This window comes from Penicillium malachiteum (genome assembly GCF_028827825.1).
Source record: "Penicillium malachiteum strain IBT 17515 chromosome Unknown utg000001l:1.0-8184562.0:1.0-8186909.0, whole genome shotgun sequence".
Classification (NCBI taxonomy): Eukaryota; Fungi; Ascomycota; class Eurotiomycetes; order Eurotiales; family Aspergillaceae; genus Penicillium; species Penicillium malachiteum.
In genome coordinates this window covers 5,094,483-5,119,971 of record NW_026643094.1, presented here as the reverse complement: position 1 = coordinate 5,119,971, position 25,489 = coordinate 5,094,483, and the positions used below count along the sequence as shown (strand labels likewise).

At 48.7% G+C, this 25,489-nt stretch overlaps 9 protein-coding genes across 9 annotated transcripts; 3 read left to right on the top strand and 6 right to left on the bottom strand.

The window, feature by feature from the left end:
- Positions 1-192: 192 nt before the first annotated feature.
- Positions 193-2,659, bottom strand: N7483_001914 (aconitate hydratase ACO2; the record flags this gene model as incomplete). The annotated part of the gene is made up of 2 exons (XM_057085351.1): positions 193-2,544; positions 2,615-2,659. 2 exons carry the CDS (start codon positions 2,657-2,659, stop codon positions 193-195), a joined length of 2,397 nt encoding a protein of 798 aa, XP_056951500.1.
- A 2,581-nt stretch (positions 2,660-5,240) lies between these two features.
- N7483_001913 (uncharacterized protein) lies at positions 5,241-6,998 on the bottom strand (the record flags this gene model as incomplete). The annotated part of the gene is made up of 8 exons (XM_057085350.1): positions 5,241-5,393; positions 5,450-5,635; positions 5,687-5,900; positions 5,957-6,123; positions 6,186-6,464; positions 6,519-6,543; positions 6,605-6,686; positions 6,779-6,998. The coding sequence occupies 8 exons, from the start codon at positions 6,996-6,998 to the stop codon at positions 5,241-5,243; spliced, it is 1,326 nt and encodes a 441-aa protein (XP_056951499.1).
- Positions 6,999-7,415: 417 nt separating this feature from the next.
- Positions 7,416-8,120, top strand: rpp1 (ribosomal protein P1; the record flags this gene model as incomplete). The annotated part of the gene is made up of 4 exons (XM_057085349.1): positions 7,416-7,484; positions 7,661-7,738; positions 7,879-8,014; positions 8,074-8,120. The coding sequence occupies 4 exons, from the start codon at positions 7,416-7,418 to the stop codon at positions 8,118-8,120; spliced, it is 330 nt and encodes a 109-aa protein (XP_056951498.1).
- Positions 8,121-8,924: 804 nt separating this feature from the next.
- On the bottom strand, positions 8,925-10,231 carry N7483_001911 (PQ-loop repeat-containing protein; the record flags this gene model as incomplete). The annotated part of the gene is made up of 5 exons (XM_057085348.1): positions 8,925-9,071; positions 9,129-9,187; positions 9,246-9,295; positions 9,349-9,956; positions 10,115-10,231. The coding sequence occupies 5 exons, from the start codon at positions 10,229-10,231 to the stop codon at positions 8,925-8,927; spliced, it is 981 nt and encodes a 326-aa protein (XP_056951497.1).
- Positions 10,232-11,000: 769 nt separating this feature from the next.
- N7483_001910 (transcriptional repressor TCF25 family protein) lies at positions 11,001-13,220 on the bottom strand (the record flags this gene model as incomplete). Its single annotated transcript, XM_057085347.1, has 1 exon — positions 11,001-13,220. The coding sequence occupies one exon, from the start codon at positions 13,218-13,220 to the stop codon at positions 11,001-11,003; it is 2,220 nt and encodes a 739-aa protein (XP_056951496.1).
- A 293-nt stretch (positions 13,221-13,513) lies between these two features.
- Positions 13,514-15,436, top strand: ptcF (type 2C protein phosphatase ptcF; the record flags this gene model as incomplete). Its single annotated transcript, XM_057085346.1, has 3 exons — positions 13,514-14,187; positions 14,251-15,258; positions 15,325-15,436. The coding sequence occupies 3 exons, from the start codon at positions 13,514-13,516 to the stop codon at positions 15,434-15,436; spliced, it is 1,794 nt and encodes a 597-aa protein (XP_056951495.1).
- A 660-nt stretch (positions 15,437-16,096) lies between these two features.
- N7483_001908 (putative mitochondrial export translocase Oxa2) lies at positions 16,097-17,107 on the bottom strand (the record flags this gene model as incomplete). Its single annotated transcript, XM_057085345.1, has 1 exon — positions 16,097-17,107. One exon carries the CDS (start codon positions 17,105-17,107, stop codon positions 16,097-16,099), a length of 1,011 nt encoding a protein of 336 aa, XP_056951494.1.
- A 238-nt stretch (positions 17,108-17,345) lies between these two features.
- N7483_001907 (alpha-1,2-mannosyltransferase ALG11) lies at positions 17,346-19,118 on the top strand (the record flags this gene model as incomplete). The annotated part of the gene is made up of 2 exons (XM_057085344.1): positions 17,346-17,722; positions 17,783-19,118. 2 exons carry the CDS (start codon positions 17,346-17,348, stop codon positions 19,116-19,118), a joined length of 1,713 nt encoding a protein of 570 aa, XP_056951493.1.
- A 771-nt stretch (positions 19,119-19,889) lies between these two features.
- crzA (putative C2H2 transcription factor Crz1) lies at positions 19,890-22,239 on the bottom strand (the record flags this gene model as incomplete). The annotated part of the gene is made up of 2 exons (XM_057085343.1): positions 19,890-20,890; positions 20,943-22,239. The coding sequence occupies 2 exons, from the start codon at positions 22,237-22,239 to the stop codon at positions 19,890-19,892; spliced, it is 2,298 nt and encodes a 765-aa protein (XP_056951492.1).
- Between the last annotated feature and the right edge of the window lie 3,250 nt (positions 22,240-25,489).

Here is a 25,489-nt window from a genome sequence, read left to right as displayed (position 1 = left end):
CGATCAAACTTAAACATAGAATACAGATCACATTGGATATCATCTAGCCCGCAAAAATACAAGAATCTAAGTTCTCCACAGATATAAAAGAGAAATGGCAGTGCTATAAATGGATCCCACAGCCCGGGTCGTCAACTCCTGATCGAAACCGACTTTTGTTGTTCCTTTCCGAACTTTTAAATCACCTTCATCTTAGTTACCCTGGGCCTTCTTGGCCAGCAAGTTCAAGGCACTACCAGCAAGAATGAATCCACACTGGTCCTTGCTAAGAGTGTGGTTGGTGGGGATGACGAAAGTCTCACCAGTCTTGCGCTTGGTAACACGCAGCTGGATATCACCCTGGCCACCGGCCTTCAGAACATCGTACAGACCAACAGTGTCGACGACATCACAGGCATCGATACGGTCGTAATCCTCACGGTTGGCAAATGTGAGAGGGACAACACCCTGCTTCTTCAGGTTGGTCTCGTGGATACGGGCAAAGCTCTTGGAAACAATGATACGACCACCGAGGAAACGAGGCTGCAGAGCGGCGTGCTCGCGGGCGGAACCCTCACCGTAGTTGTCCTCAGCGACAACGAGCCATTCGACACCCTTGTTCTTCCACTGCTCGGCAAGCTCGGGGATACCGTGCTGGCTGCCATCCTCATCGTAGGCAACGTTGGTCTCGCCGGTGGCGGCGTTGACAGCACCAATGAGAGTGTTAGCGGAGATGTTGGGCAGGTGACCCTTGTACTTGAGCCAAGGTCCAGCAGCAGAGATGGTGTCAGTTGTGCACTGGCCCTGAACCTTGTACAGGACCTTCAGGCCAGAGATATCACCCTCGGGGAAGGGGGCGAATGGCTCGAGCAGAGCCAGACGGTCTGAGGTGGGGGAGACAACGACATCAACGCTGGCATCGGGCACAGCGGCGGTAGGCTGGAAGTCGGGGTTACCGGCTTCGAAACCGGCGCTGGGCAGGTCAAAGCCAGAGGGAGGCTGGAACTTGAAGGTCTCGCCGCTGGGGGTGGTCAGGGAATCAGTCATGGGGTTGAAAGTGGTGGTGCCGGAGTAGGCGAGGGCAGTGACCACCTCAGGAGAAGCGAGGAAGTTCATGGTACGGCGGTTACCATCGTTACGACCAGGGAAGTTACGGTTGTAAGAGGTGAAGATAGCGTTGTCCTCGCCCTTGGGAGTCTCGTCAGTACGGTTCCACTGGCCAATGCAGGGACCGCAGGCGTTGGCAAGAACAATACCACCGGCCTCGGAGAAAGTAGACAGAGTCTGGTCACGGTCAAGAGTGGCCCGGATCTGTTCACTACCAGGGGTGATGAAGAAGTCCGCCTTGGGCTTCAGTCCAGCGGCGGCGGCCTGCTTAACCAGGTCCTCCGCGCGGGTCATATCCTCGTAAGAGGAATTGGTGCAGCTACCAATCAGACCAGCACCGAAAGTCTTAGGCCAGTTTTTCTCCTGGACAGTATCGGCGAACTTGGAGAGAGGAACTGAGAAGTCAGGAGTGAATGGACCGTTGATGTGTGGCTCCAGCTCAGACAGGTTGATAGTGATGAGCTGATCGTATTCAGCACCATCATCAGCCCGCAGCAGGTTCTTAGGACCGGAAGCGGCAATCTCAGCAGCAGCCTTAGCGACATGACCACGGTGAGTGGCCTCCAGGTAAGGAATCATGCTAGGAGAGAAGGGGAAGAGCGAAGTAGTAGCACCCACTTCAGCACCCATGTTACAGCAGGTAGCCATACCAGTGCAAGACAGGGTCTCAACACCAGGGCCGTGGTATTCAACCACATAGCCAGTACCACCACGCACGGTAAGCTTACCCGCAAGGTGCAAGATGATATCCTTAGGAGAGGCCCAGCCGCTCAGCTTGCCCTCGAGACGGACACCCAAAATCTTAGGCGCCTTCAACTCCCAGGGAGCATCAACCAGGGCATCGACAGCATCGGCACCACCAACACCAATGGCAATGGCACCCAGACCACCACCGTTGGGGGTGTGGCTGTCAGTACCAAGCATCATGAGACCAGGAGCGGCGTAGTTCTCCAACACGCTCTGGTGGATGATACCAGCACCCGGAGGCCAGAACTCAATACCGTATCGCTTAGCAGCGCTCTCCAGGAAGTCGAAGACCTCGCTGTTACCCTTGATGGAGGCCGGCAGATCAGTATCGGCACCACGCTCACCAACAATCATGTGGTCACAGTGGATACTAGCAGGCACAGCGGTGGATGGAAGACCACAGGACATGAACTGAAGCAGAGCCATCTGGGCTGAAGCATCCTGCATGGCCACACGATCGGGCTTCAGCTTCAGGTTGGCATTACCCCGGATATCACGGCCATTGTTGGTACCGGTGAGCAATGACTCCTCAGGGTTGGCCAAATGGGCGTACAAAATCTTCTCGGCCAGGGTCAGGGCACGATCGGAAGCCAGAACCTTACGGACTTGCTCGAGGTTTCGGACAATCTTGGGATATGGCGGCATACGCGAGGAGGAGGCTTCTGTGGCCAGACCACGGGTAAAGGGTTGTGGGGACAGGCGCGCGGCCAGCTGTTCGAGGAGTCAGTTTAAGAGAGATTCAATTCCAAACGATGCTCGACACCAATAACTCGAAACATACCCTGCGGGAGGCAGCAGCCCTCTGCCAAACTAGCTGGCTCACCATCTTCAATTGTGGAGGGTGAAAACTGGGGAATGAGTCAGGGTTGAGGTTCCAAGGGCTTTTTTTCACCGCAGGAGGCGTCGTTATTTAGCTTGGTGCTGATTGGGTAGGAGTTACGCCGATACCGGGTGTTTAAAAAGAAATTGTGGGGAAATCGGATGTATACGATCCACGCTCTATTCGGTATATCGGGATCCAGTTGAACAACAATATTATATATCTGATTGAGAAATCTAGGGTAGTTTTGACTAAAGATAATTCAAGGGTACTTCCAGAGATCCCAAAAAAAGAAAAAAAAGAAGTCCAGCAAGGTCAGGGATCGAACTCAGGACCTTCAAAATCAGAAATGCGTGAATAGCCTCAACAGCCTCATTTGATACATCCATCCCCATCGCATAATCTCTTCCATCTCTCTCAATTATTTTTATTTTGAGAATCTAAATAGTGAAATGGAAAGAGAAAAGCTAGAAGTATAATGGGTAAAAAAAATAAAAAATCTAAAAAAAGATTGATACCCTGACCGCAGCCAGATCCCTCCCACCCACCAGTATTATCTCTGCCACCGAAACTGGGCCTGGCACACCACAATTTCAATACCTTTGTCCCGCAAATGGGTCGCTGACCGCTACCTAGGTACCTACCTAGACTAGCAGCGCAAATTCGATACCGGGGAAGCTCGTCACTCAAATTTATGGGAGCGCTAGTTCCTTGAATGGTGTTTAACCAGTTAACTCCGAGTCTCTACTATTTGCTGTAGTTCTTGCATTCCGATATAAAAAAACTAAAATAAAAAAAATGAAAAAACTTCAAGTTCTAAATAATCCGTTCCAAATGATTTTGTTGTTACTATTGTACTCCGTATCTCTGTAGGATACACCTTGGCAGCACCTGAGTGTTAAACCAAAATAGGAAAGGACACCTGGGCAAACATGGTTCTTTCTGTTTTGAGCGATTCCGAGTCCCTGTTGATCTTCGGCTCAATCAAGTGCTCCGAGTCTTCTATGTCACTTTCACCACTACGATTCATCTTGTTCTCTTCACACAATAACCATACCAATCATCCTGATACTCCTCAACAAGTCAAAACCAATATGGGCAACAAGCTTTCACGGAAGACTGACGAAAACGCTATTCATGCTTCCGATATTTATCAAAAAGTTCGAACCAACATGAATAGCACAATTTCGCGACTGCCCAAACAGCCCAAGTGCCCATCGTTACAGTTCGCAAATGAGCCCGCAGCAGATAAAATTATAAAGTCAATCACCAAGGCTAATGACTCAAATGTCCTGTTGAATGCTTTGAAATCAGAAGAGCTTTCATTTAAGCAAAAAAGAGAAGTCATGTGGTGGTTGCCTAATTATTTTCATCGTACAAAGATGTCAGCCAAGGATATGTACTGGGTTGAAGACCAACTTGAAGAAGGAATCCATTTGAACGTGGCTCAGTATCTACGATGGATACATTACAATACATCAAGTCTGTGTGGTAGTTGGGAATCCAAGCCGGTGCAATAATTGATAGAAGCAGATATCAAAACTCGGTGGCTTGTCCAGCGAGAGATCTGTGTTAATCAACGCAAACAGACCTTGCAACAACAACTTGATTCCCCCCCCCCTCCCCCCGACGTATAACGAAACAAACCAAAGCATCCAGCCTGACCCTTCTTTAAGAGAAAGACTAACTCAGCAGCTAGATAGCTGCAACCAAGAGGTCAAGGATATCAATAAACTTTATTGGGAGCACCAAAACATGCTGTACCAGATCAACTCAGAATGTAACAATGGAGTAGCAAAAAAAAGCGTTCAATCTTCTCCATAAAACCAACGATTCTTATTTGAACGAATGGCATATCCAGGATTGCAAAGGGCGAAAAGGATGCTGCAGTAGGTCCTGCGGTTGTTGCAAAAGAGATCGTGAAACCGAGCGTAAGGAGAAAAGGGGACACTGTACATCAGCGTGTACATGTTGCCTCAAGTTCAAAGGTCTACCAGAAAATCCTGAAATGACAGAGTTGAGTGATGTCCCTTTCGACGTTTCAACTGGAAATCGAAAAGGATTGAATGCAATAATGCAGAGAGCTTACTTTTTCGCTTATGACATTGAGGAACGCCAAAAGAAAGATCAGGAATCTCAAGGTGGGGAGAACCGAGTTTCTGACAAGTCCGGGGCTCATCAGAATGATTAACTAACGCAGAACTTCAAATATCTGCTCGGCACATTTACTCTAATTGGGTACGTGCTGCATACTTGCTATTTTTGCATGCGTTGCTCGTCTCTTCTTCTTTGCAATTTAACTTGTGCACATGCGGCATTCAATTATAAAAACATGAAGATGATATTATTTCAAGAAATAGTTTCCAGATTCCTCATCCTCCCACTACCTCATGCCCATACCCAAGTGGGATTAAGAATTTCCATAAATCAAACGCCTCGTGAAATCAAGAAAATGGTGGGAAAAAAATCATTAGGGCGAGGCCCAGAAAAATACAATGGCATAGCATCCAGGGAGTTTCCAATCCACCGGTGGACATAGCTGGATGGGTGGAAATAACACATATCGAAACGAAGATAAGAAAAAAATCTACTGGCTGTCGTCATCTGCCACGGCGGCCCTAAGTTCCCAGACGAAGTCGTAGCATTCGGCCAACAGCGCGTTCACGCTACCTTGTCCTTCGGGAATATCAGGGCCTACGTAGAACTTTCCGTCCACGCGCATGTTGTCAATTGAGTTCAGCTGTTTGAGTTAGCAAAAGTCTAAATTGAGTGGGTCACTCAGTGATGGATGCATACCTTCATGCTGTATGGGTACAGTTCTCTTGAGTTTGATACGCCACCAGACTCCTTAACCTCAATCAAGCAGCGACGGAGAGTTTGCAACTGATTGTAGACCGGGAGCAAAGCCTCAGACACAGGCTCCGACGAGATCAAAAGGGCGTAGATGTAGGCGTAGCTCCGTCGAATGAGATACAGAAGAGTCTAAAGGAGTTAGCGGGAATGCTTGTAGGGGCCCAAGTAAGAAGTGCATACCCTCTGTGCGTGGAGGTCAGCAGCCTGTCCTTCGGCATCAACAAAGTTGCCGTTAACACGAGCCTCGTCAATTCGGTCAAGTTTGCGCTGATAACCGAAAAGATCTGTTTCGCGTAATGACCAGGCCTGTGTAACGGACAAGCGATCCAGCTGATTTCGAATCTCGAGCAGTCGCTCATACTGGTCCTGGAACCCTTCCTTGATTTTTCCTTGGCTACTTGGAGTCAGTAATGAGAACAGTATACAGTATGACCATATTGCAAAACATACCGCTCCAGAACAATCTCGGTCCAGCGCCAGCATCGTTCCATCAAAGATTTGAGCTCATCTTGGCCGGCAAGGGTGTTCCCGTCAGCATCCACAAAGTTGCCATCTTTCATTTGATTTTCGATCTTCTTCAATTGATCCCTAAGGCTATTCACCTCCGTGGATGAAAACTAAATGGAAACTTGATTAGTATAGCTGGTTATATGGAAATTAAAATGCGATAGAAACCCACCTTTGAGCGGGTGTTGGCTGCAGATGTGGAGCGCAGAATAGAAACAAGTGTCTCGTGCGTCTGGGCCAAGGGTGGGGCAAAAACGGCAAGCCCTTTCTGCAGCTTGTCCAAAGAGACCTGGCATTGTTCCAAGCGACTCTCAAGAAGAGTAAGAAGAGCTGGGGAGTATGTGTTACGGCCGCGATCGAGGGTGTCCCTTGTCGTCTCAAGGGTCTTGGTGATAGAGTTTAGATCTTTCGAGCTGTAGAAACCGGCTTCTTCGAGATGGTCGAGTAGTCGCTAAATGAAGTCAGATCTAAATCGTTAAAAAAGTCTCAGCAAAATCAATCGCACCTGAATGGTCGTCGCGAGTGAGTACCTAGAAGGAGTCAGCATTGATAAGATCGCGGGGTAATCGGGGTACATAATCGACCACTTACACTGCGGGAGCCTCATTGTTCTTGCCAACCGTTAAGAACAGCAGAGAAATCAATTGAAAGCAGTCGTCCAGAACATAGTCCACTATCAACCATGGTGGTGTGGTCAGTCAGGCTGCACATCAGTCATGCGCGACGTACGGCGACGCACGGCCCATCTCGGCACTTATTACTTACATCGATTGTGTATCAAGCGGCGATCCAATTGCTTTCGAGCCGCATTGAGCTTCTCCACTTCTCCAATAACCTCCTCATAAAGTGGAAGAACATCGCGAGACTTGATGTATGACGATTTATCTTGTTTCAGAAGCAACAGGGCGTCACGAGTTCGAAGTAAGCGCTCGAGGATGGGTTGTTCCCGCGGGTCCAGCGGGACCGGGATGGCGGGGGAGTCCATACTGGGAGGAGTGGGAACAGTCGGAGGGATACGGAATCAAGATGAGAAAGGGATCTTTCAGTAGAGAGGATCTAAAAGTTGATCAGAGAACACAAAACACAAAAAAAGAAATGAGCTCGTAGGAAACCCCACAAGGTGTGATGTCAGTTCGGGGCCGATTGATATGGACGACGATAACGTACGGGCTGATTACTCCGGGATTATGTCATCCATTACTGTTTTTGGTATAGCGTGATTGTTATCGAAGTCACGGGAAGAGGGGCCGCACTAGTCCTGATTAAGCCAAGCCCTAAGCGAGGGCTAATTCCCACACACGCCAAGCAGTTGCCATGTTCGGATAGGCTTTTGATACCCTTCTCTCTTTCCTTCTCCCCCCATCTCCAACTTCCCACCAAGTCACGATCACCAGTCGACATAATGTCTGTCCCCGAGCTCGCCTGCTCTTACGCCGCTTTGATCCTGGCCGACGAGGGCCTTGAGATCTCTGTACGTATTTTCCTGGATTTCGACATCAATTTGAAGATGTGAAGTGAAGGTCGCGCCAAGATGTTCTTTTACGTGGATTTCTGCAAATCGCGAAGGGAAACAGCAACGGCAGATGCTGAATTCACCGCTGTACAACAATTTCGAATAGCGACTAATTGGAAATTTCATTTCAATAGGCCGAGAAGATCCAGACCCTTGTCGCTGCCGCCAAGGTTCCCGAGGTTGAGCCCATCTGGGCCACCATCTTCGCCAAGGTAAATTTCTGAATCCGCCCAGTTCGACCTGCAACATCCTCCGCCGTTCGATTTGTCTACAGACTTTGTGGAGGAAATTGCGCAACTACAACACGAATTTAAAGATCAAGGGCTTACACGATTTTTCTTTCTTTCATCAGGCTCTTGAGGGCAAGGACATCAAGGACCTCCTGACCAACGTCGGCTCCGGTGGCCCTGCTGCCCCCGCTGCTGGTGGTGCCGCCGCTGGTGGTGCCGCTGCCCCCGCCGAGGCTGCCGCTGAGGAGAAGGTTGAGGGTAAGTTTTCACATGACAAGGCTGCAGTCACCTTGAACGAGTTACTAACTCCCATACAGAGAAGGAGGAGTCCGACGACGACATGGGCTTCGGTCTGTTCGACTAAGCGGTTTATCCGTCACGAATTTGAAGTCGTTTCCTTTTTGCTCTTTCCCTTACCTTTTATCCCGCTGCCGCCTTGCGGCTCCCTCGACGATTCTCTCTTGTACTCGATACACCACGACCCCTGCTATGAAGACCTAGATCACGGGGAAGAAAAAAAGAAAATAGCAAAAGATTCAAACGAAATTGGACATTCAATGGAGACTGGCTGCTCGACCTGCCTTCGCTTCGAGTGCCGGAGGTTGGATCGATCGGATGCCGTTGTGATTCCGAGACTTTTTTTGTTGCTTCCAGATTATTAGGGAAATTGAAGAAAGACGTTTGGCACACCTTTTTATGCGCATTTGTCCCATGGCACATGCGTCAATGGACAGGTAGATGTATGATGTTTTCTTCACTTCTCCATGGAACTGCTTCGTTTATGGTTGAATTCTATATGCTTCACCTTATGAAATGCTGTTCACCTTGGTCTTGTTGAGAGCATACTGTAGACTGTCACACATGTGACTGTAGGGTATCAAACTAATCTCCAGGGTGTGTACATGAGTTCTAGAACGCGGTATACATTTTGAATCTCTTTGCCTCGGGGGATAATTTTGATCAGGTAAATGGGTTTGATGCGCTTATACTCGGTATATTCGATAACATTGAAAGATAACAAAAACGCCATGCTCGCTCCTAACGATCCCGGCTCCACCTGCTAACCGTTCATGGAGTATGAACTTCCAACAACATGTCCAGGGCTATATACAACAGTACAGCATATGCTAGTACAGGAAAACTTTTGACGTCGATTCAAACAACAAAATCAAGCCACAGCCAGAACAGGTTCTTGCGCAGCGTATATGCGGAATTGAGCAAAGATGACCACATCTTCCACCATAGTCCCCAAAGACCCAATTAGCCAGGGTAGATTGGTCATCACATAATCCGGGTCGGTCGAGTGGGCCAGAATCTGGGGAAATCGTTAGCAACGAGTTTGGCCAGTGAAGATAGCTGGAATGTCACATACCCCCGCACCATAGGTCAAATTGCCAAGAAGAGACAGGATAAAGAAGAGAAGAGACAAGCCTAGTCCAAAACATTAGTATTCATTTGTACGAAAACGCAGCAACTCCATAGGTCTCACCTTCACAAGACTTGTCGCAGTAGTTCTTGTAGATCTGAGGCAATCTCGCTCTATGCCAAAGTCAGTACCGATTCAACATCACAATGAAACCCTCAGTACTTACCCCAGGTAGCACACAGCACTGAAGTATCCCAGGACCTGTCCACTAGTAGCTCCATCCGGAGTATTGGAATTCTCCTGCGGCGCCGGCGCCCACATGCCCGTCTGCCAAGCCATAGTCCAACCAGCCATCCCTACAACAAAGATCCCCAGTACACTAATGAAGTTCTTAATCCATGCCTTCCGCCCAAACTCACTCTCCTCAACAATCTTCGCCAATGGATCCTCGACCTGGCTATCCCGTCGTCCAGCGTTCTGGTACCCGCGCAAAGACCCCGACGACCGGCGCCGACGGCCATTCGGCGTTTCTAGTGAATCGCTGAATCGGCGACCCAGTAGCGGGGTCGTGGGGTCGGGTGTCTCAACCGAGGAACGTCGACGACGATGCAAGGACTCGGGGCGGGAATTACGCGCTTTGTAGTATAGACATTGCGCGATCAGCACACCGTCTGCTATACAGAAGTACACGGCGATTGCGACGATCACAGGTACCAGACCTGCTAGGAGCCCGCCTAGGAGATTGGTGATATCGCCGATGAACCAGACGAAGACGAATAGGAGGGAGATGGCTTCCGCGTTTCCGTTGCGGTAATTCTCGATTAATTGGGGGACCTGGCGCGTGGGTGTTTGATTAGTTTGGTAGTTCAGAGATTCGGGTCTTGTGAAGCTATTTGTAGATAGTTCTCTGTATACAATCGATGCATTTTGAATGAATGCGATCGAGGTGGAGGCGAGATGTAATTCGGAAGAGATAATAGGTGCGCACGTACCAGGAGGAATATCCAGCAAGTCATCGATACAGAACCCAGTAATCCTGACGCCGCTTCACGTGGCGTGAGTGGTACCGACTCCATAGTCATCCTGCTGACAAGCTGTGCCAACGGCATGGCACTTAGTATCTGCGCGTAAGAACAGATTCTGAAAGGTGGTTATCGCGTAAGTCAAGAATCTAAAGATTTTTCGGGGCGGGGGCCACGGCTGAAAATTGCGGGTGCGGCTGGGCTATGACACAATTGATGTTGGGGCCACTTTTTTCTTGTCAAGGTCGCGGGGGGGACTTGGAGGGAGGGAACAAAACCAAAGGTCATAGGTTTCTTTGAAAATGTAGAAGTTCAAAATGGAAATATTGGGAATAAAGGGAATAAAGAGAATAAAAATTCTGCTTGGTCCGTGTCTATCATAGCGCAAAAGATAAGTTCAATGCAGTGTTACATCACCGATATGGAATGAGTCAGCTTGTCATTGGTCCGACGGGAGATTGCAGCGGTTATGCAGGTCAGACATGCATTATAGAATATTTGATAAGGGTATTTGAAAGGAGGTATAAGTGGTGTTTGATGAGATCTAGACTATTCTATTACTAGTATGCCCTTAAATTTTATTAATATTAAAAGTTGGGATCAAAACAGTGGTGGTGGATTCATCCAATTTCTACTAGTATATATATCATGATCCTTGCCCTAACTCGGACAACTCCGACTCCATTCCAAGTACTACCACTACCTATCTACCTACTAGGCAGAACATAGTACCGCTACAGTGGCACTAGCCCCGGGCTGTTACAGTCCTACTAGTACATCGTATGTGTCACACTTCAAGTTGAAATTTTAGACCGTACTTGTACAATAGTGTTTATTGATGCCAAGGGATACTAGACTAGTCTAGGTCACTTCCAATCGTGACATCCTCCGCCATCATCTCAAGTTCATCTTCCAGCATGATGACCGCAAATTCTCCAATAAGGGCTCGGAGCTGAACACGTAGCAGACGTCCTCGAGATTCTTCCGGAAGTTCTGCGAGAGCCTCCAAGTAATCAGTCAATGGGGCATAATCCATCACATCGCCCCAGTTGCCTCTGTCCACACCATACTGAACCAGGAACCCCTGGAGCGTCTCCAGACCTTCACCCAACAGCCACTGCTCAAGACTTTCCGGTGATGATGTGAACTGACGTGGCCGACTGCTCTCATACTGCTCGGAATCACTACCAGGGGTGGTATCGTCAACTACCTCGGCTCCATCTAGCCCGTCTCCTAAGTCACCCAGCGGGAGACCACGCTCCTGCATCTGACCAAGAAGATCGCGAAGCCACTGTGGGCGTCCAGCTTCGGGAATTCGCGAGATGTAGGAAGGTGTAGGGTGGGACTGTTCAAGAAAAGCCTCTGAATCATATGGAGGAAGGGGATCTGAAGCGGAAAGTCGGCCGGATACAAAGCGGTTAGGGAGATGAGTAGTGACGCTCGGGGTGTCAGACAGAATCACATGGCGAGCAACATTCAAGGTGATCTCTGGTGGCTCAATGGGTTCCGGTTCTCCAGTGAGGGAATCGGCAACCTCCATGATCAACGAGACTGCTTCCGGGGTATTCCAAAGATCCTTAGCACGGAGGATGTAGAGTTCTGTCAGAAGTTCATGAGATCCAGTTGGAGGCATCTTGCCCCAAATATGCTTGGGAATGTGCTGGAGGTCCAATTCCTTGGCCAGCCTGCTAAACACCCACGGGTAGCGAGACATAGCATGGCGAAGTTGTTGGCGACATTCTTGAGGCTTCTTGAGGCGAATATATGCCATGACCAAAGAGCACTGAATATTAGGAAGATCAGCCCAATCGCGGCTGAAGCGGGTCTGGGTACACAGCTCTACGAACTGCGCATACTCCCTTCCTCGTAGAGCGAGAGAGTCGATCATTAATTTCATGCAGTAAGGATCCGAATCGTCCAGGCTTAGAAGCAATTTAGCCCACTCATAAGCGGTTCGCCATGTTCCCTTCATGCCGAGATTCGCAATGTATCTCCATCCCACAAGCCACAACTCTCGGTTCTCTGCATAAGTGAAGTCAAGCCTGGCTTGGCCTTCCTTGAGCCGACTACCAAAGGACGAGTGCGCTGAACGTCCAATATTGAAAAGAGCTCTCTCCAATAAATCAGCAGCGACGGCATGATCACTTTGATGCTTGGCAATTTCAGAGACTTGAAGAAGAGTAGAAATATGATAGGGATTGTATTGGAGATGATGGATGAGCCTTTGTGGATCCATCGATTCAACGCACAGATCAAACTGGTTTTGGACGTCCTTGTACGCTGTATTGTGAAGGATTTTGTACATTATAGGACCTGAAGAAGACTTTTCAACAAGCTCCATTCCAAGTCCTCCGCTGGGAGCCCGAGGCCATTCATCCTTTCCTTGCATAAGGGAATTTCGTCTTAAAGTGACACCGGCTAGACTCTGACCTCTGCTGGCGGGACTGTATTGCCCAGTCAAAGCGCGGCCTAAATCGACGGTCTCGTCCCGATTGCGATCTCGACGGCGGCTTGACCCTGAATCCTGGTCGAAATTTTCTAGCGCCACATTTCCAAACAGCCGGCGCATCTCATTTGTTGGGTTCAGAAACTTGGAATCGATTGATAACAGCTCATCGGTGCTTTTTGGGAAGGTCGCATTTGGGTTGGAATTCACCAAGGCCGATGAGTCGCTCTCGCCTGCAGATTGTCCTTTGACGGCCAGATCTTTCAATGCACGATCAATCTCATCCATTTCAGCATTACAATCTTCCTCTTTTGCTGGTTTGGCAGAGGACTGTGACTTCTTAGCCTTCTTCTTCTTCTTCTTCTTGTTCGCGCTCTTGGGTTTTGTGGTCTCAGGCTCAGGCTCTGGGGCTTGAGCTACTGGCTCCTCCATATCCTCTTCTGGTTTTTCATCTTCATCTTCGTCGTTATCGTCATCGTCGTCACCGCTGGCGTTTAGGAGATCGAAGGCATTGAACTTGGGCTTCACGGGGCGCGGGGTATCATCGTCGCTTGACTCATCCTGGAGTTCAGCTTCTTGCAGTTCCTTCTCACGCAGCTTTTGGAGCTTACGAATTGCTCGTGAAGACATTTTGACAAGCAAGGCACAAGCACCAAGGGCCTTCTTTTCAGAAAGCAGAAGTGTGAATTTCAAGGTTGAAAGGCATGGGAGTTTCAAAGATAAATTCCGCGGGGAATGACGACACTTCCAATTTCGGCTAGCGCGGTCCATATATACACGTGATGTTGCTTATCATTTATCGCCGCGCCGCTCAATTGTTGTCTCCCTCTCTATCCTAGAGAGTCGCAGCACGAAACATTGCGAAATATCATACTCCAGCATCGCAGTGACCTCTACAACATCTCAAATCTCTGCAAGAATCAATGCGTCGGGCATTTGTCCAGGCTTTCCATACTGCTCGGCGTGCCCCAGTATGGAAAATTGCCGGTAAACGGCCGAGTCCGCTCCGTTTCAGCCACAACCAGGTACGAGGCCTCAGGCCATACTCTGGAGGCCGACACTCGTCCTACCTCCCTGCAGCTCTGCAATCCCCCATGCATTTCCGCAACTTCGGCCTAGCCGTAATTTCGACCGTGGTCGCCTCCGGGGCGTGGTATGCGTATCAGAGTGACGGTAGCGCTCAGTCATTAGCAACACAGGTTCGAGGGTTCGCCGCGAGTGCAATCACAACTGCCCATGCCGAAGGGCCTTCCGACTCGACGCGCCGAGCTTTGTTGGTCAACAACGACCAATTCTACATCCAGACACTCTCCGAAGACCAGCCGCTATCGAAAAAGGCCGACGATTCAGACCGACGCATGGTGAACATGCTTACCCCGGAACAAGCGACCGAGAAATTGCGAAAGAGTGAAGAATCCTACTTTGTGAACCGTGGCAAGGGTGTTGTTCGATACGATATTGTTCAGGTTCCCAGCAACTCGCCGATCGAGGATGACCATGCCGAGCTGATTGTTGAAGTGCCATCGTCCGTGGCTGCTAATCAGAATGGGGAGCCCAGTAGTGATTGGTCGTTTTGGGCAGTCTTTGATGGCCACTCGTGAGTGCTAACGAAATGATTGATTTTTTTTGGCAGGCAAGCATCATGCTGATAAGATAACAGGGGCTGGACTACATCTGCCAAGCTTCGAAACGTGCTTATCTCATATGTCGCCAGAGAGCTCAACGCTACATACAAAGCTGCCGCAACTGACCCGACAGTTCTGCTTCCTTCATCCGAGGCCATTGACGCCGCTATCAAGCAGGGATTCCTTCGTCTTGACCATGATATTGTGAACGAGAGTGTCAACAAGGTTCTCAAGTCGAACTCGCGACGTATGGCCGCAGAGCTGCTCGCACCTGCTCTTTCAGGATCTTGTGCTCTTCTTAGCTTTTACGATTCCCAATCAAAGGACCTCAAGGTTGCAGTTGCTGGCGACTCCCGTGCTGTTCTCGGTCGCCGTGGATCTAATGGAAAGTGGACTGCCACGGCACTGTCAGAGGATCTCACTGGCGGGACTCCCTCTGAGATCAAGCGTCTTCAAGCCGAGCACCCCGGTGAGCCCTACGTGACCCGCAACGGACGAATTCTGGGTGGCCTTGAACCCAGCCGTGCCTTTGGCGACGCTGTCTACAAATGGACCAAGGACGTCCAGGACAAGATCAAGGGCCAGTTCTTTGGTCGTAGCCCTTCTCCACTTCTCAAGACCCCTCCATATGTCACTGCCGAGCCTGTTATCACCACCACCAAGATTGATCCGTCCAAGGGAGACTTCGTTGTTATGGCCACCGATGGTCTGTGGGAGATGCTGACCAACGATGAAGTCGTCGGCTTGGTTGGCCAATGGCTTGAGCAGCAGTCTGGTGCTGGATCCAGCAAGTCCTGGCTCCAGAGTTGGTTTTCATTTGGCAGCCAGAAACAGCTCCCTGTGAAGGGAACTGGCACCACCTCCGAAGGGCAGCGACGTCCATTCCGCCAGGAGCAGTACGCTATTCCCGAGGGCGAGAGCCGCTTCGTAGTTGAGGATAAGAATGCCGCTACGCACATTGTGCGTAATGCCATGGGAGGCAAGGACAAGGAAATGATTTGTGCTTTGTTGACCCTTCCCAGCCCATACTCCCGTCGTTACCGGTATGTCCTTCTCACTAGCTATACGGGGTATTTGTAACCGGAGTGCAGAATGCTAACTTTTCTTAGTGACGATATTACCGTTGAGGTTATCTTCTTCGGCAATGGCCCAGACTCTCGCACCGTCGAGACGAACGAAGAAGCCACCGCCCCAGAAGAGCCAATTAAGGCTAAGATTTAAGGTTAGATCTTATTAGATTCTCCTCTTTTCGATTTAACCTACCGCTGCTCTTCGGAAGTTGCCATATTTTGAATATGACGCTGCAATCATGGGCCGAGGCCATCATGGAAATCCAATTACTGTCGACCGCCAGGTGTTTCATTTGCTGAATTAGGGATATGGAGCGTTGTCCTATTTTTGATATCCTACAAACAGCGATCCTTAATATGAAAAAAAATTCAACTAAATCAGTCCACCGTAGACAGGATTCCCCCGAGTTCTACTATTAAAATATCGAGTTTCACTTGCCTAAATTCCCTTGAAGTAACAAGCTCACTACCTACAGTATGTAGACCACGGCTACACTGGGAGTGGTCTCGTTTCTTCAGTGGACTTCTTATGGTTTCAACTTGAAGCCCCGAGTCTTTATTGAACATTGGAAAGGAAATATTATTGACAAAATAGTAGATGCCACTGGCAGTGGTCCGGCCAGTCTTGAATTTTGTGCTAACGGAATCATGATGTTATACAAGTGAGTATCGCTAAAAAAAATGTCTCAAATCACAAAATCGTTCAAATTCTTCGAGATAAACCATTCCAATGACCAGGTAGTATGTGGTGAAAGGGTCGTAGGATATTGCAGCACCGAATATGGATTTGAGGGTAAACATCGTGATCTTCCTATTTCAAATTCATATTGAAAGGGTCACCTCCCTTGATGAATTTCATGTGCGTAGCCTTGTAAGCCGGAATAGATGGCTTCAAATACATGTATTTACCCAGCCACCACGTCTGCAGAGTCGCAATATTGGAACTGGCAATCCAGTAAACCATCAAAGCAGCGGGCATCTCGTAGAACCATCCAGAGATACCAACATTGACAGCGAGGACCTGAATAAAGATCCGCAAACCACTGAAAAAGAAATTTTGATACATCTGGAGCTTCGGCATTTCAGCCATGTCCTTGAAAGAGACACTCTTCCAGCCCATATTCACATTCAGCAAAATCGATGCTGCGAGAAGGGCAGGCAATGCTCCACTTGGATCTCCCACTAAGAGATCAGGAAACCAAAGCGCACCTTCATTCGCAAGTGTGGGTTCCACTGTTAGATTGAGCGATTGGATAGCTTCATCCGCAGACTCCTTGTTTGGTCGAACCAGTGAAAGTAGCCACGGCACTAGACCACTTGTATTTCCGCACATTCCACGGATACTCTCCATCAGGGAAATCCAGACCGGTATTTGTAAGAGCGACGCTCCCTTAACCCAGGGATTTACGTGCCATTTCTCTCGTAAGATCTTCGCCCTGGAATTTAAAATTTCTGTGATCTGTTTTGTGGTTCTTCCTCCTCGTCGACCTTCGTTCTCCGCTGCAATTTTCCAGGAGTACAGTAATGGCGCAAGGTCTCGTTCTCGTCGGGCGTGTAGGCGTGTATAGTATTGTATGGGCAATCCGACGACCGTTCGGACAAGTAGAGCTGTAAGGGGGATAGATAAGACCCATGGTAGACAGGTGACATCGTGAACACCATGGATCAAGCTTGTAGAGGCATCTAATGCGGCACTGATGAGGTTCGGAGTGTTTCCATGGAGGTATCGGACATGGGTATGCGACGGGGTAGCTGTTGCTCGAGGCCAACTTCTTTGAGAAGTCCTCAGGACTCGTAAAGGAGAATATCGAACGGAATTCATAGTCAGCGAAGCCCAATGGGTCTTTCAATCTTCACCAAGTACTGGCTTTCAAATTGTATCATCGGTTGAGGGGAAATCGAAAAGGAAAAACAGTCTCCACGTCATGTGACACGTATGTAAGTTACGCATTCTAGCAACACGTCAACTTCTTTGAACCTGACCGATGGAACATTTTCCTTCTTTTCTTTCTCGTCCTTACTCCTAGTAGCATGCCAGAACATTGGTGTCAACAGTGACCATGGCCTTCTTGTCAAATGCCATCCTGGCTCTTGTGGTCCTCGCCACTTCCGTTCTCCTTCTTCCACGGTTAGCGGGGACTCTGCTTGGATTAGTGTTTCGCAGCGCGGGTTGGCTGATCCGTCGGCGAACACGTTCTCGTCGGGAATATGTGATCGCGCGGGCGCGGTTGGAGGAGGAGGAGCATCGAGTTCCGCGACCAAAGTCTTCTACAAACTCCTTGGCTCGGAGCCAAGCCGAAGATGAGGATTGGGAGAAGGTTGATAGCTCTAGTGGGGCGAAGACTGTAAGTAGCAATGATAACGGAGATGGTTCTAAGAATGAGGGAACTACTCCAGATGATTGGGATGGTATTATTGGTTTCTTTCACCCCTTCTGGTATGATTTGTTCCCCCGCTGCTATACTACTTGACCGCTTGTTTACTGACGTCTCTGTAGTAACGCTGGTGGGGGTGGAGAACGTGTACTTTGGGAAGCTATTCGCGCAACACAGCAGCGCTGGCCCAAGGCTATTTGTGCTATCTACACTGGCGATCATGAAGTTAACAAGACTACAATGCTGGAGCGCGTGGAGAACCGATTCAACATTCATTTACACTCTCCGACAATCGTCCTACTCTACTTGACTACGCGGAAATATGTGGTCAGCAGTTCGTACCCTTACATGACGCTGCTTGGCCAGTCCCTCGGATCCCTGGTTGTTGCGTATGATGCCTTCACGTTACTCGTCCCAGATGTTTTTGTTGATACCATGGGATACGCCTTTGCATTGGCTCTATGCAAGTGGCTGTTCCCTACAGTTCCCACTGGGGCGTACGTTCACTACCCGACAATTTCAACCGATATGCTCTCCTCCCTTGACGACGAGACTGGTGTACAAGGTATCAACTCTGGTGCTGGAAAGGGACTCAAGGGTACACTCAAGCGGCGGTACTGGCAACTCTTCGCCCAGTTATACGGCTGGGTTGGACGCCACGTGGACGTAGTCATGTGCAACTCGTCCTGGACATCGGCCCACATCCGCAAATTATGGGGCACAAGCAAAGCCATTGAGAGCACTGAAGAAGGCACGGGATCCTCATCATCACCCGCAGTGGTCTTCCCACCGACTGCAGTCTCCGAGCTCCAATCAACAATCACCGTCGACGCAGAGAGTGAACGAACTCGGCAACCAGTCATCCTGTACATCGCACAGTTCCGACCCGAAAAGAACCACCCTCTAGTTTTGCGCTCGTTCGCGCGCTTTCTCCAGGAACGTAACCGTAATCCCGTTTTCGCGGATAACCCGCCCCCACGACTCGTTCTCATCGGTTCAGTGCGGCACTCGAGTCCCGATGAAACACACATCTACAACCTGCGACTCCTAGCACACGAACTGAAGATCCGCGATCATACCACTTTCCTCTGCGACGCTAGTTGGCCCGCTGTACTGTCCCACCTCGGAACAGCCTCTGTCGGCGTGAATGGCATGTGGAATGAACATTTCGGTATCTGTGTCGTGGAGTACCAGGCTGCGGGTTTGATCTGCGTTACCCATGACTCGGGCGGGCCCCGAGAGGATATCGTGATTGATCTCGGAGACGGTGCGACCGGGTTCCGTGCTGAAACGGAGGAGCAATTCGCGGCTGCGTTTGAGGCGGCGCTTGCTCTTCCTGTCGAGGAGAAGATCGCTATGCGGCTGAGGGCGAGACGATCCGCGTTGCGCTTTACTGAGGAGGAATTCGCTAAGAAGTGGCTGGCTCAGGTGCAGAAGTTGGTGAAGGCTTCGCGGTAAATTTGAGATTTCTAGCGCTTGCGCTTGTTTTTCTATCGTTTAACCCTTCTGTACTTTGACCATAGATGAATTCCTATAGTCGCTCGTTTGATCGTCTTTGTAAATATTTCATATGATGGTGTGGTGTTGTCTTATTGTTCTTTGCATCATATACCCTTTTTCTACTAGTATAATTCTATTCTTTAAGTTCCTTTTGTATGTGTATTTGTATTTCAGAATTGGGCTGTCATTAACTTGAAACACTGGTGTGCTTTTCTGAGTATCAGACCAAAGTAGCGCACAATCTACTGGTAAGAAGCATAGCATGCATGAAAAAACTGGTTGAAATGGGTCATGCGGTATAATACTCCATGGAGGGTATATCCAAGAAAATATGAGATTTAAAGACAGAACAGACGGGTATGATAAGAGGAAAGGTCAGCTGCGAGGATAGACTTGATGAGCCTGAAACGGTCCAGGGGATGAAACAAGGGAAAGAGACAATCGGATGTAACGAATGTCATTATATCAAGAAAAAAAAACCCTCGTTGCCACTGGCATGAAAAGATAAACAGGGGTAACAAGAAGAGAGAAGAAAAAGGAAACTATCCACCAGGATCTCCAGACCTATATCTCAACGCCAAAATTTCTATATAGGCACCAATCCCACAGACACCGATAAAATCATAACCAAGCACAACATGCGAGTATCCAAATTGTGCTGCTTTTGCCTTCCAGGTTTGATGGAATGAATGAAGATGAAGGAGAGTATCACAGTCCTCTCTCCCGCTATCATCCACTCCATTTTTGATCATATCCAGGATCTCCTCCCATCATTTGACCTCCGTACATCCCAGGCTGGTTATTCACATAACCACCACTCATACCAGACACACTGCTGATGCCTGACTCGTCTTCATCGAAGCCGAACTCGCCTCCAGAGCTGGCATCGAAGCTGCTGCGACCGCCAATGTCTCCTAGATCATCACCACCAGCACCTATAGTATCCCATTGAAGAGTCTGGAGAGCAGGGTATTGCGCAAGCAATGCTGCAGGGAGGACAAAGTTACCCGACTGTCCATCCATTCCAGGGACACCAGGCATGACCAGCGGCTGTGGGACAGGTTGCAGATGACCGGATGGTTGCTGGTGTTGATGGTGTTGTTGCTGTTCCATGAGGATTCTCTCGCGTTCTTGGGATTCCTCATCGAGTAAAGGCTTGATACAGATTCTTCCGGCTTCAGATCGGAAATGGCGTCCCAAGGCATCAGCACGCGCGAATCGGCGACCACAGCCCCAATTTCCTCCTCTTGAAAGATCACCTCGACAAACGAATTTCTTTTCTCCGGAATGCAGTCCTTCGTGGCGTTTTCGATCATGTTGTCGCGCAAAGGCTTTCCCACAAACTGTACAAACGAATGGTCGTTCATCTGTATGAGTTCGAAGGTGCGAGCGCAGGTTATAGGCACGGGTAAATCGTTTGGGGCAGAGGGTGCATTGGAAAGTGGCTGGGTGCTTTTGAACACGCTTTGAATCTCCAGATATCGCGCCGGGACGCTGAGGATCGGCCAAATCAAGGATATAATTGCGACTTTCGATCGAAGATGTCGAGAGACGTCGGTTTGATCGGGACGGTGATGCGTCTCGTGAGCTAGGGCTACTTCGCGAGTGGGGGGACAATGAGCGTGGTGAACTCGGTGCGCGAGCCTCTAGACTGGTTGCCGAGGTAGCGGGCGAACGTGAACGAGAAGCGGGGTGTGCATAGGGGTCAGATTTACTGCGCACTCGTGATCCTGTGATGGAGTTGAGAAATGAATATATTAACTGAAATATCAGGGAACTCACGCATTGCTGGGGGACTCAAAGAATCAAAGTCATCGGCCGGCTTCGAAGGTCCGAAACTAGGAATTCGAGATGGAGGAGCAAACTCGACATTAATAGATGGTGGTGCCATTTGCGAGGCTTGTCCAATGTCGGTAGAGCCATTATTCATTGAGTTCATCATGTCGTCCGAGGTCATCCCATACATTTCTGTGGGCGCCGAGGGGAACTGGTTATTGAGGGTAGGAGGAGACAGGTATGGTGCGTTCGGAACCATTTCCAAGCCTTGCTGAGGCATGAGTTGTGGCGAAATATATGGGCTATGAAGTGGGCTTATTCCCTGGTGTTGGTGATGTTGTTGTTGTTGCTGCTGTTGCTGCTCCGAAAGCGTGAACGACTCGATTCCTAGAGCATTGTCATATAGTGAAGGATCATTTTGCGGTGCCAATGAGGGCGAGGCACTGTTCTCAATGCCATCATAATCGTGCTGAGACAAGTATGGTGAGTGGTTGGCCGATGATACCTCGGATACTTCAGATGGTGCTCTGCGATGGCCTTGAAAGGCGGTATGGTTCATCACCGACTGCCAGTCCTGGTTGGATTGCGCGCTTAGGTATGCAGCAGTGGCTGGATCCAATGAAGTATGCCGTGAATGCTGTGGAGTATAGTACGGGGTGGAACCAGGGGGAGACATAGGGCCTGGCGAGGACTGCTGTGGATCTTGCGATGATGGGTGGGAGGAAGGATTGGAGATGGGGCTGACGAGGTCCGCCGGGTTGATGCCTTGGTGCATCGATTGTGGTCTCTGGTGCATTTGGGGATCCAGCAGCAGCGAGGAATCGTACTCTGGAGAAGTCACACTATTCGGACTGTGGTTCGAGTAGGCAGAGTAGTCCATGTCGGCGGTTGAGGTGTTCAGCAAGTTATAGTTATCCTCCGGCTGTAGCGGCCTCAAACCCCCAGCTGTATGATCCAGTTGACTGACCAAGCTTGCTTCGAATGACTGCGAACTGGGCACACTTCCGGTGTTGATATTTGAAAAAGATGGGTCGACTGGCGGCGCCAAACCTTGTGTTGGCGGGGCAGCAGAGAGATACGCCGAAGCGTAGTTGTATGCATCAGGACCACCCATTCCCATATCTGGGTTGGTATTCGCGTATACAGGATTGGTCGCAAATGCACCTGACATGGATGGGTCGAGACCAAGGCCAGCAGTCGTCGGATCCAGGTACTGTTGAGAGTGGGGTGATGGGCTCACGCTACGGTGCTTGGAGCCCGCAGGAGAAGCGCCAGCACCCTGAGAAGGGTCATGAGACGCCATAACCGGGTTGGCAAAGATGATGCCCAACCTAGCGATTCAAGCGCCGGAATAGAAAGATGGTTTGAGGCGAAGGGATGAGGAAGCGCGAAGTCGGTGTGATCTTTCAGAGCGGCGGGCGGCGAACAGGGAGCGCAAGAAGCGGGGACGGGGACGATCGGGACATTCGCAAGGGACGGAAGAAGAGCAACAAGAGCAACACGCGGGGGCGCAATAAGAAGCGAGGATGTTATTCACTAGGATACTTTGTGATAACCCTTGGAAATTGTCGCATGCAACTTGGAATCTGGAAATAATTTCACGTGCACAAGGCGGTCTAGAGATTTGGGACCAAAATGGGGTTCTCTATTGTTTTTTCATTGTTTGGCCCTAATAGTGTGATATAATGGCCCACTAGTATGTTTCGAGATTTTGAGAGCTGTCATGTATCAGATTTAAATAATTCTAAATTGACTCGTATTATAGATGGATCAAGTCTGCTTAGGTGTGATCTTAGAGGTCAATGGGGGTTCATTTCTCCTTGTTCATCTACTCCGTAAACCCCCACATCTTCCGATAACAGATAGGAATAAGCTATTTATAAACCTCAAGCATTACGACACATTTTAGGCAGAGCTCAACTGAAAAGATCATGTTAAAATATGCTTGAGAAGGGGAAGTAGAGGAGATCATCATAATCTCCGTTGGGTATCAAGGAATAGCTTGTCTGAATTGGTGGGTTTAACGGGTAAGTGCTTGCACAGCCACGCAGCTGAGATTGATTGATACCCATTGGACCAGATCTATACCCGATGGAGTTAGTGACTGGAGAAGGGGGTCAACTTTGGTTAGGGCAAGGCAGACTGAGACAGATTCTCAGTCTGCCTTGCCAAAAAATATCGGGGAAGAATATGTCTGCCTCCGTGAAGAAGGACGTGCATAAGTGGGAAGTGCATGCCCTTCTAGATCTAGATGTCATTAGTACTCGTTACTAGTAATTTGCACATCATGATATAGTTAGTTATGAGTGATATATGAAGCCTGAATTTCCAGGTGTCTTAACGGCAAGATTTCTATAACGTGATTCCCAAGCGAGCGGATCACCCAAGCGAGCGGATCACCCAACCAAAAACTCGCGTCGCGACCGCGTCTAGCCATCTTCAACCACCTACCATGCCACCAATACGTTCTAAAACCTCTCGAAATTCAATCGAACAGGAGGGAAGGATCTTACTTGCTATCCAAGCTATTAAAAACAATGAAATTAGCTCTATCCGTGAGGCAGTACGTCAGTTTAACGTGCCTTTTACTTCCCTCCACCGCCGACTAAATGGTCATACCAATCGATTCGAAACTCGCGCGAATAACCACAAATTAAACGAAAATGAAGAGAATTCACTTCTCCAATGGGTGATCTCTATGGATATACGTGGAGCTGCCCCCCGCCCGGCTACTGTCCAAGAAATGGCCAATATTCTACTCGCAGCGCGTGGCCAGACCCCCCCCTCAAACTGTTGGCAAAAATTGGGTTACAAACTTCGTAAGACGACATTCAGAGCTTACTACCCGTTTCTCTCGTCGATATAATTACGAGCGTGCGAAAATGGAGGATCCAAAAGTGGTTCAAGCATGGTTTAATCTTGTGTTTCAGACAATTCAAGAGAATGGTATTCTATCAGAGGATATCTATAACTTTGATGAGACTGGATTTGCAATGGGACTTACAGCAACTGCTAAGGTTGTTACTCGTTCTTGATATTATGGTCGACGATCACTTTTACAGCCTGGAAATCGTGAATGGGTAACAGCTATTGAAACAATTAATGTATCTGGATGGGCCCTTCCACCAGTGATTATTTTCAAAGGTAAAGTTTTGATTGAAGGATGGTTTAAGAACCTTCCACTTGACTGGCGATTTGAAACTAGTCCAAATGGATGGACAACTGATGAAATTGGACTTCGATGGCTTCAAAAACACTTTATTCCAGCAACAACTGAACGTACACTTGGAAAATATCGACTTTTAATTCTCGATGGTCATGGGAGTCATTTAACTCCCCAATTTGACCAGATTTGCAAAGAGAATAATATTATTCCAATTTGTATGCCAGCTCATTCTTCACATTTACATCAACCGCTTGATGTTGGATGTTTTTCACCTCTTAAGCGTGCATATGGTCGGCTTGTTGAGAATCAAATGCGGCTTGGTTTTAACCATGTTGATAAATTTGATTTTCTTGAAGCCTACCCAATCGCTCGTAAAGAGGCTTTTCAAACCCAAACTATTCAAAACAGCTTTGCAGCAGCTGGTTTAGTACCATTCAACCCAGATCGAGTGCTTTCTAAGTTGAATATTCTTCTTCGAACACCTACACCCCCAGGTAGCCGCCCTACCAGTCGATCAAGCCAATTTTCACCTAAGACACCTCAAAACATTATCCAGCTTCAGCGGCAAGCTAGTTCAATCAAATCTCTTCTAAAACAACGCTCAAGAAGCCCTCCAAGTCCACTCAAACAGCAAATCGATCAAGTTCTTAAGGCCTGTGAAATTCAGATGTATTCAACAGCTTTATTAGAGGTTGAAACACGTAAATTACGTGCCGCACACGAGAAGCAGAAGCAAAAGCGCCAACGGTCTACTAGACAGATACCTAATGAGGGTGGAATGACGGTTCAAGAGGGCCAGGAAGCTATACAGCGTGCTATACAGGTGGTTGAAGCGCCAATTGCCCCTCCCGTACCACCGCGGAGAGCGCCTGTTTTACAGCCTCAGCCAACGAGGAGAAAGCTGCCGACATGTAAAAAGTGTGGAGAAGAAGGACATAGGTCAGATCATTGTGATATTTAGATAAATATTTTAATAAATTGGCGTTATGGTGGTTAATAATTTATCTAAAGTAGTATAATAGGTGGTAGGTGATCCGCTCGCTTGGGTGATCCGCTCGCTTGGGAATCACGTTAACTATTGGGTCACCTCAAGTATATACTCGGTACTTGCAGACATCTGGATGCCGATACATTGATATTCTTCTTACTACTATGTATATGTACTCAAGAGAGGGAATATCAACTTGAAATACCAACATTGATTCAAGTTGAAGTTAGACCCTGAAACAAGATCTCAAGTTCCATAGTTATAGCCAAGCATTGCAGGATTGATGCTCGGGGGCCCCTAATCTCCCATTCCAACTATTGTGGATTGACTAGAAATGAAAATAAAAATTTTAAACGTGGATTTATAGATCGGAGATGAGTTTACCCCCAAAAGCTGGTG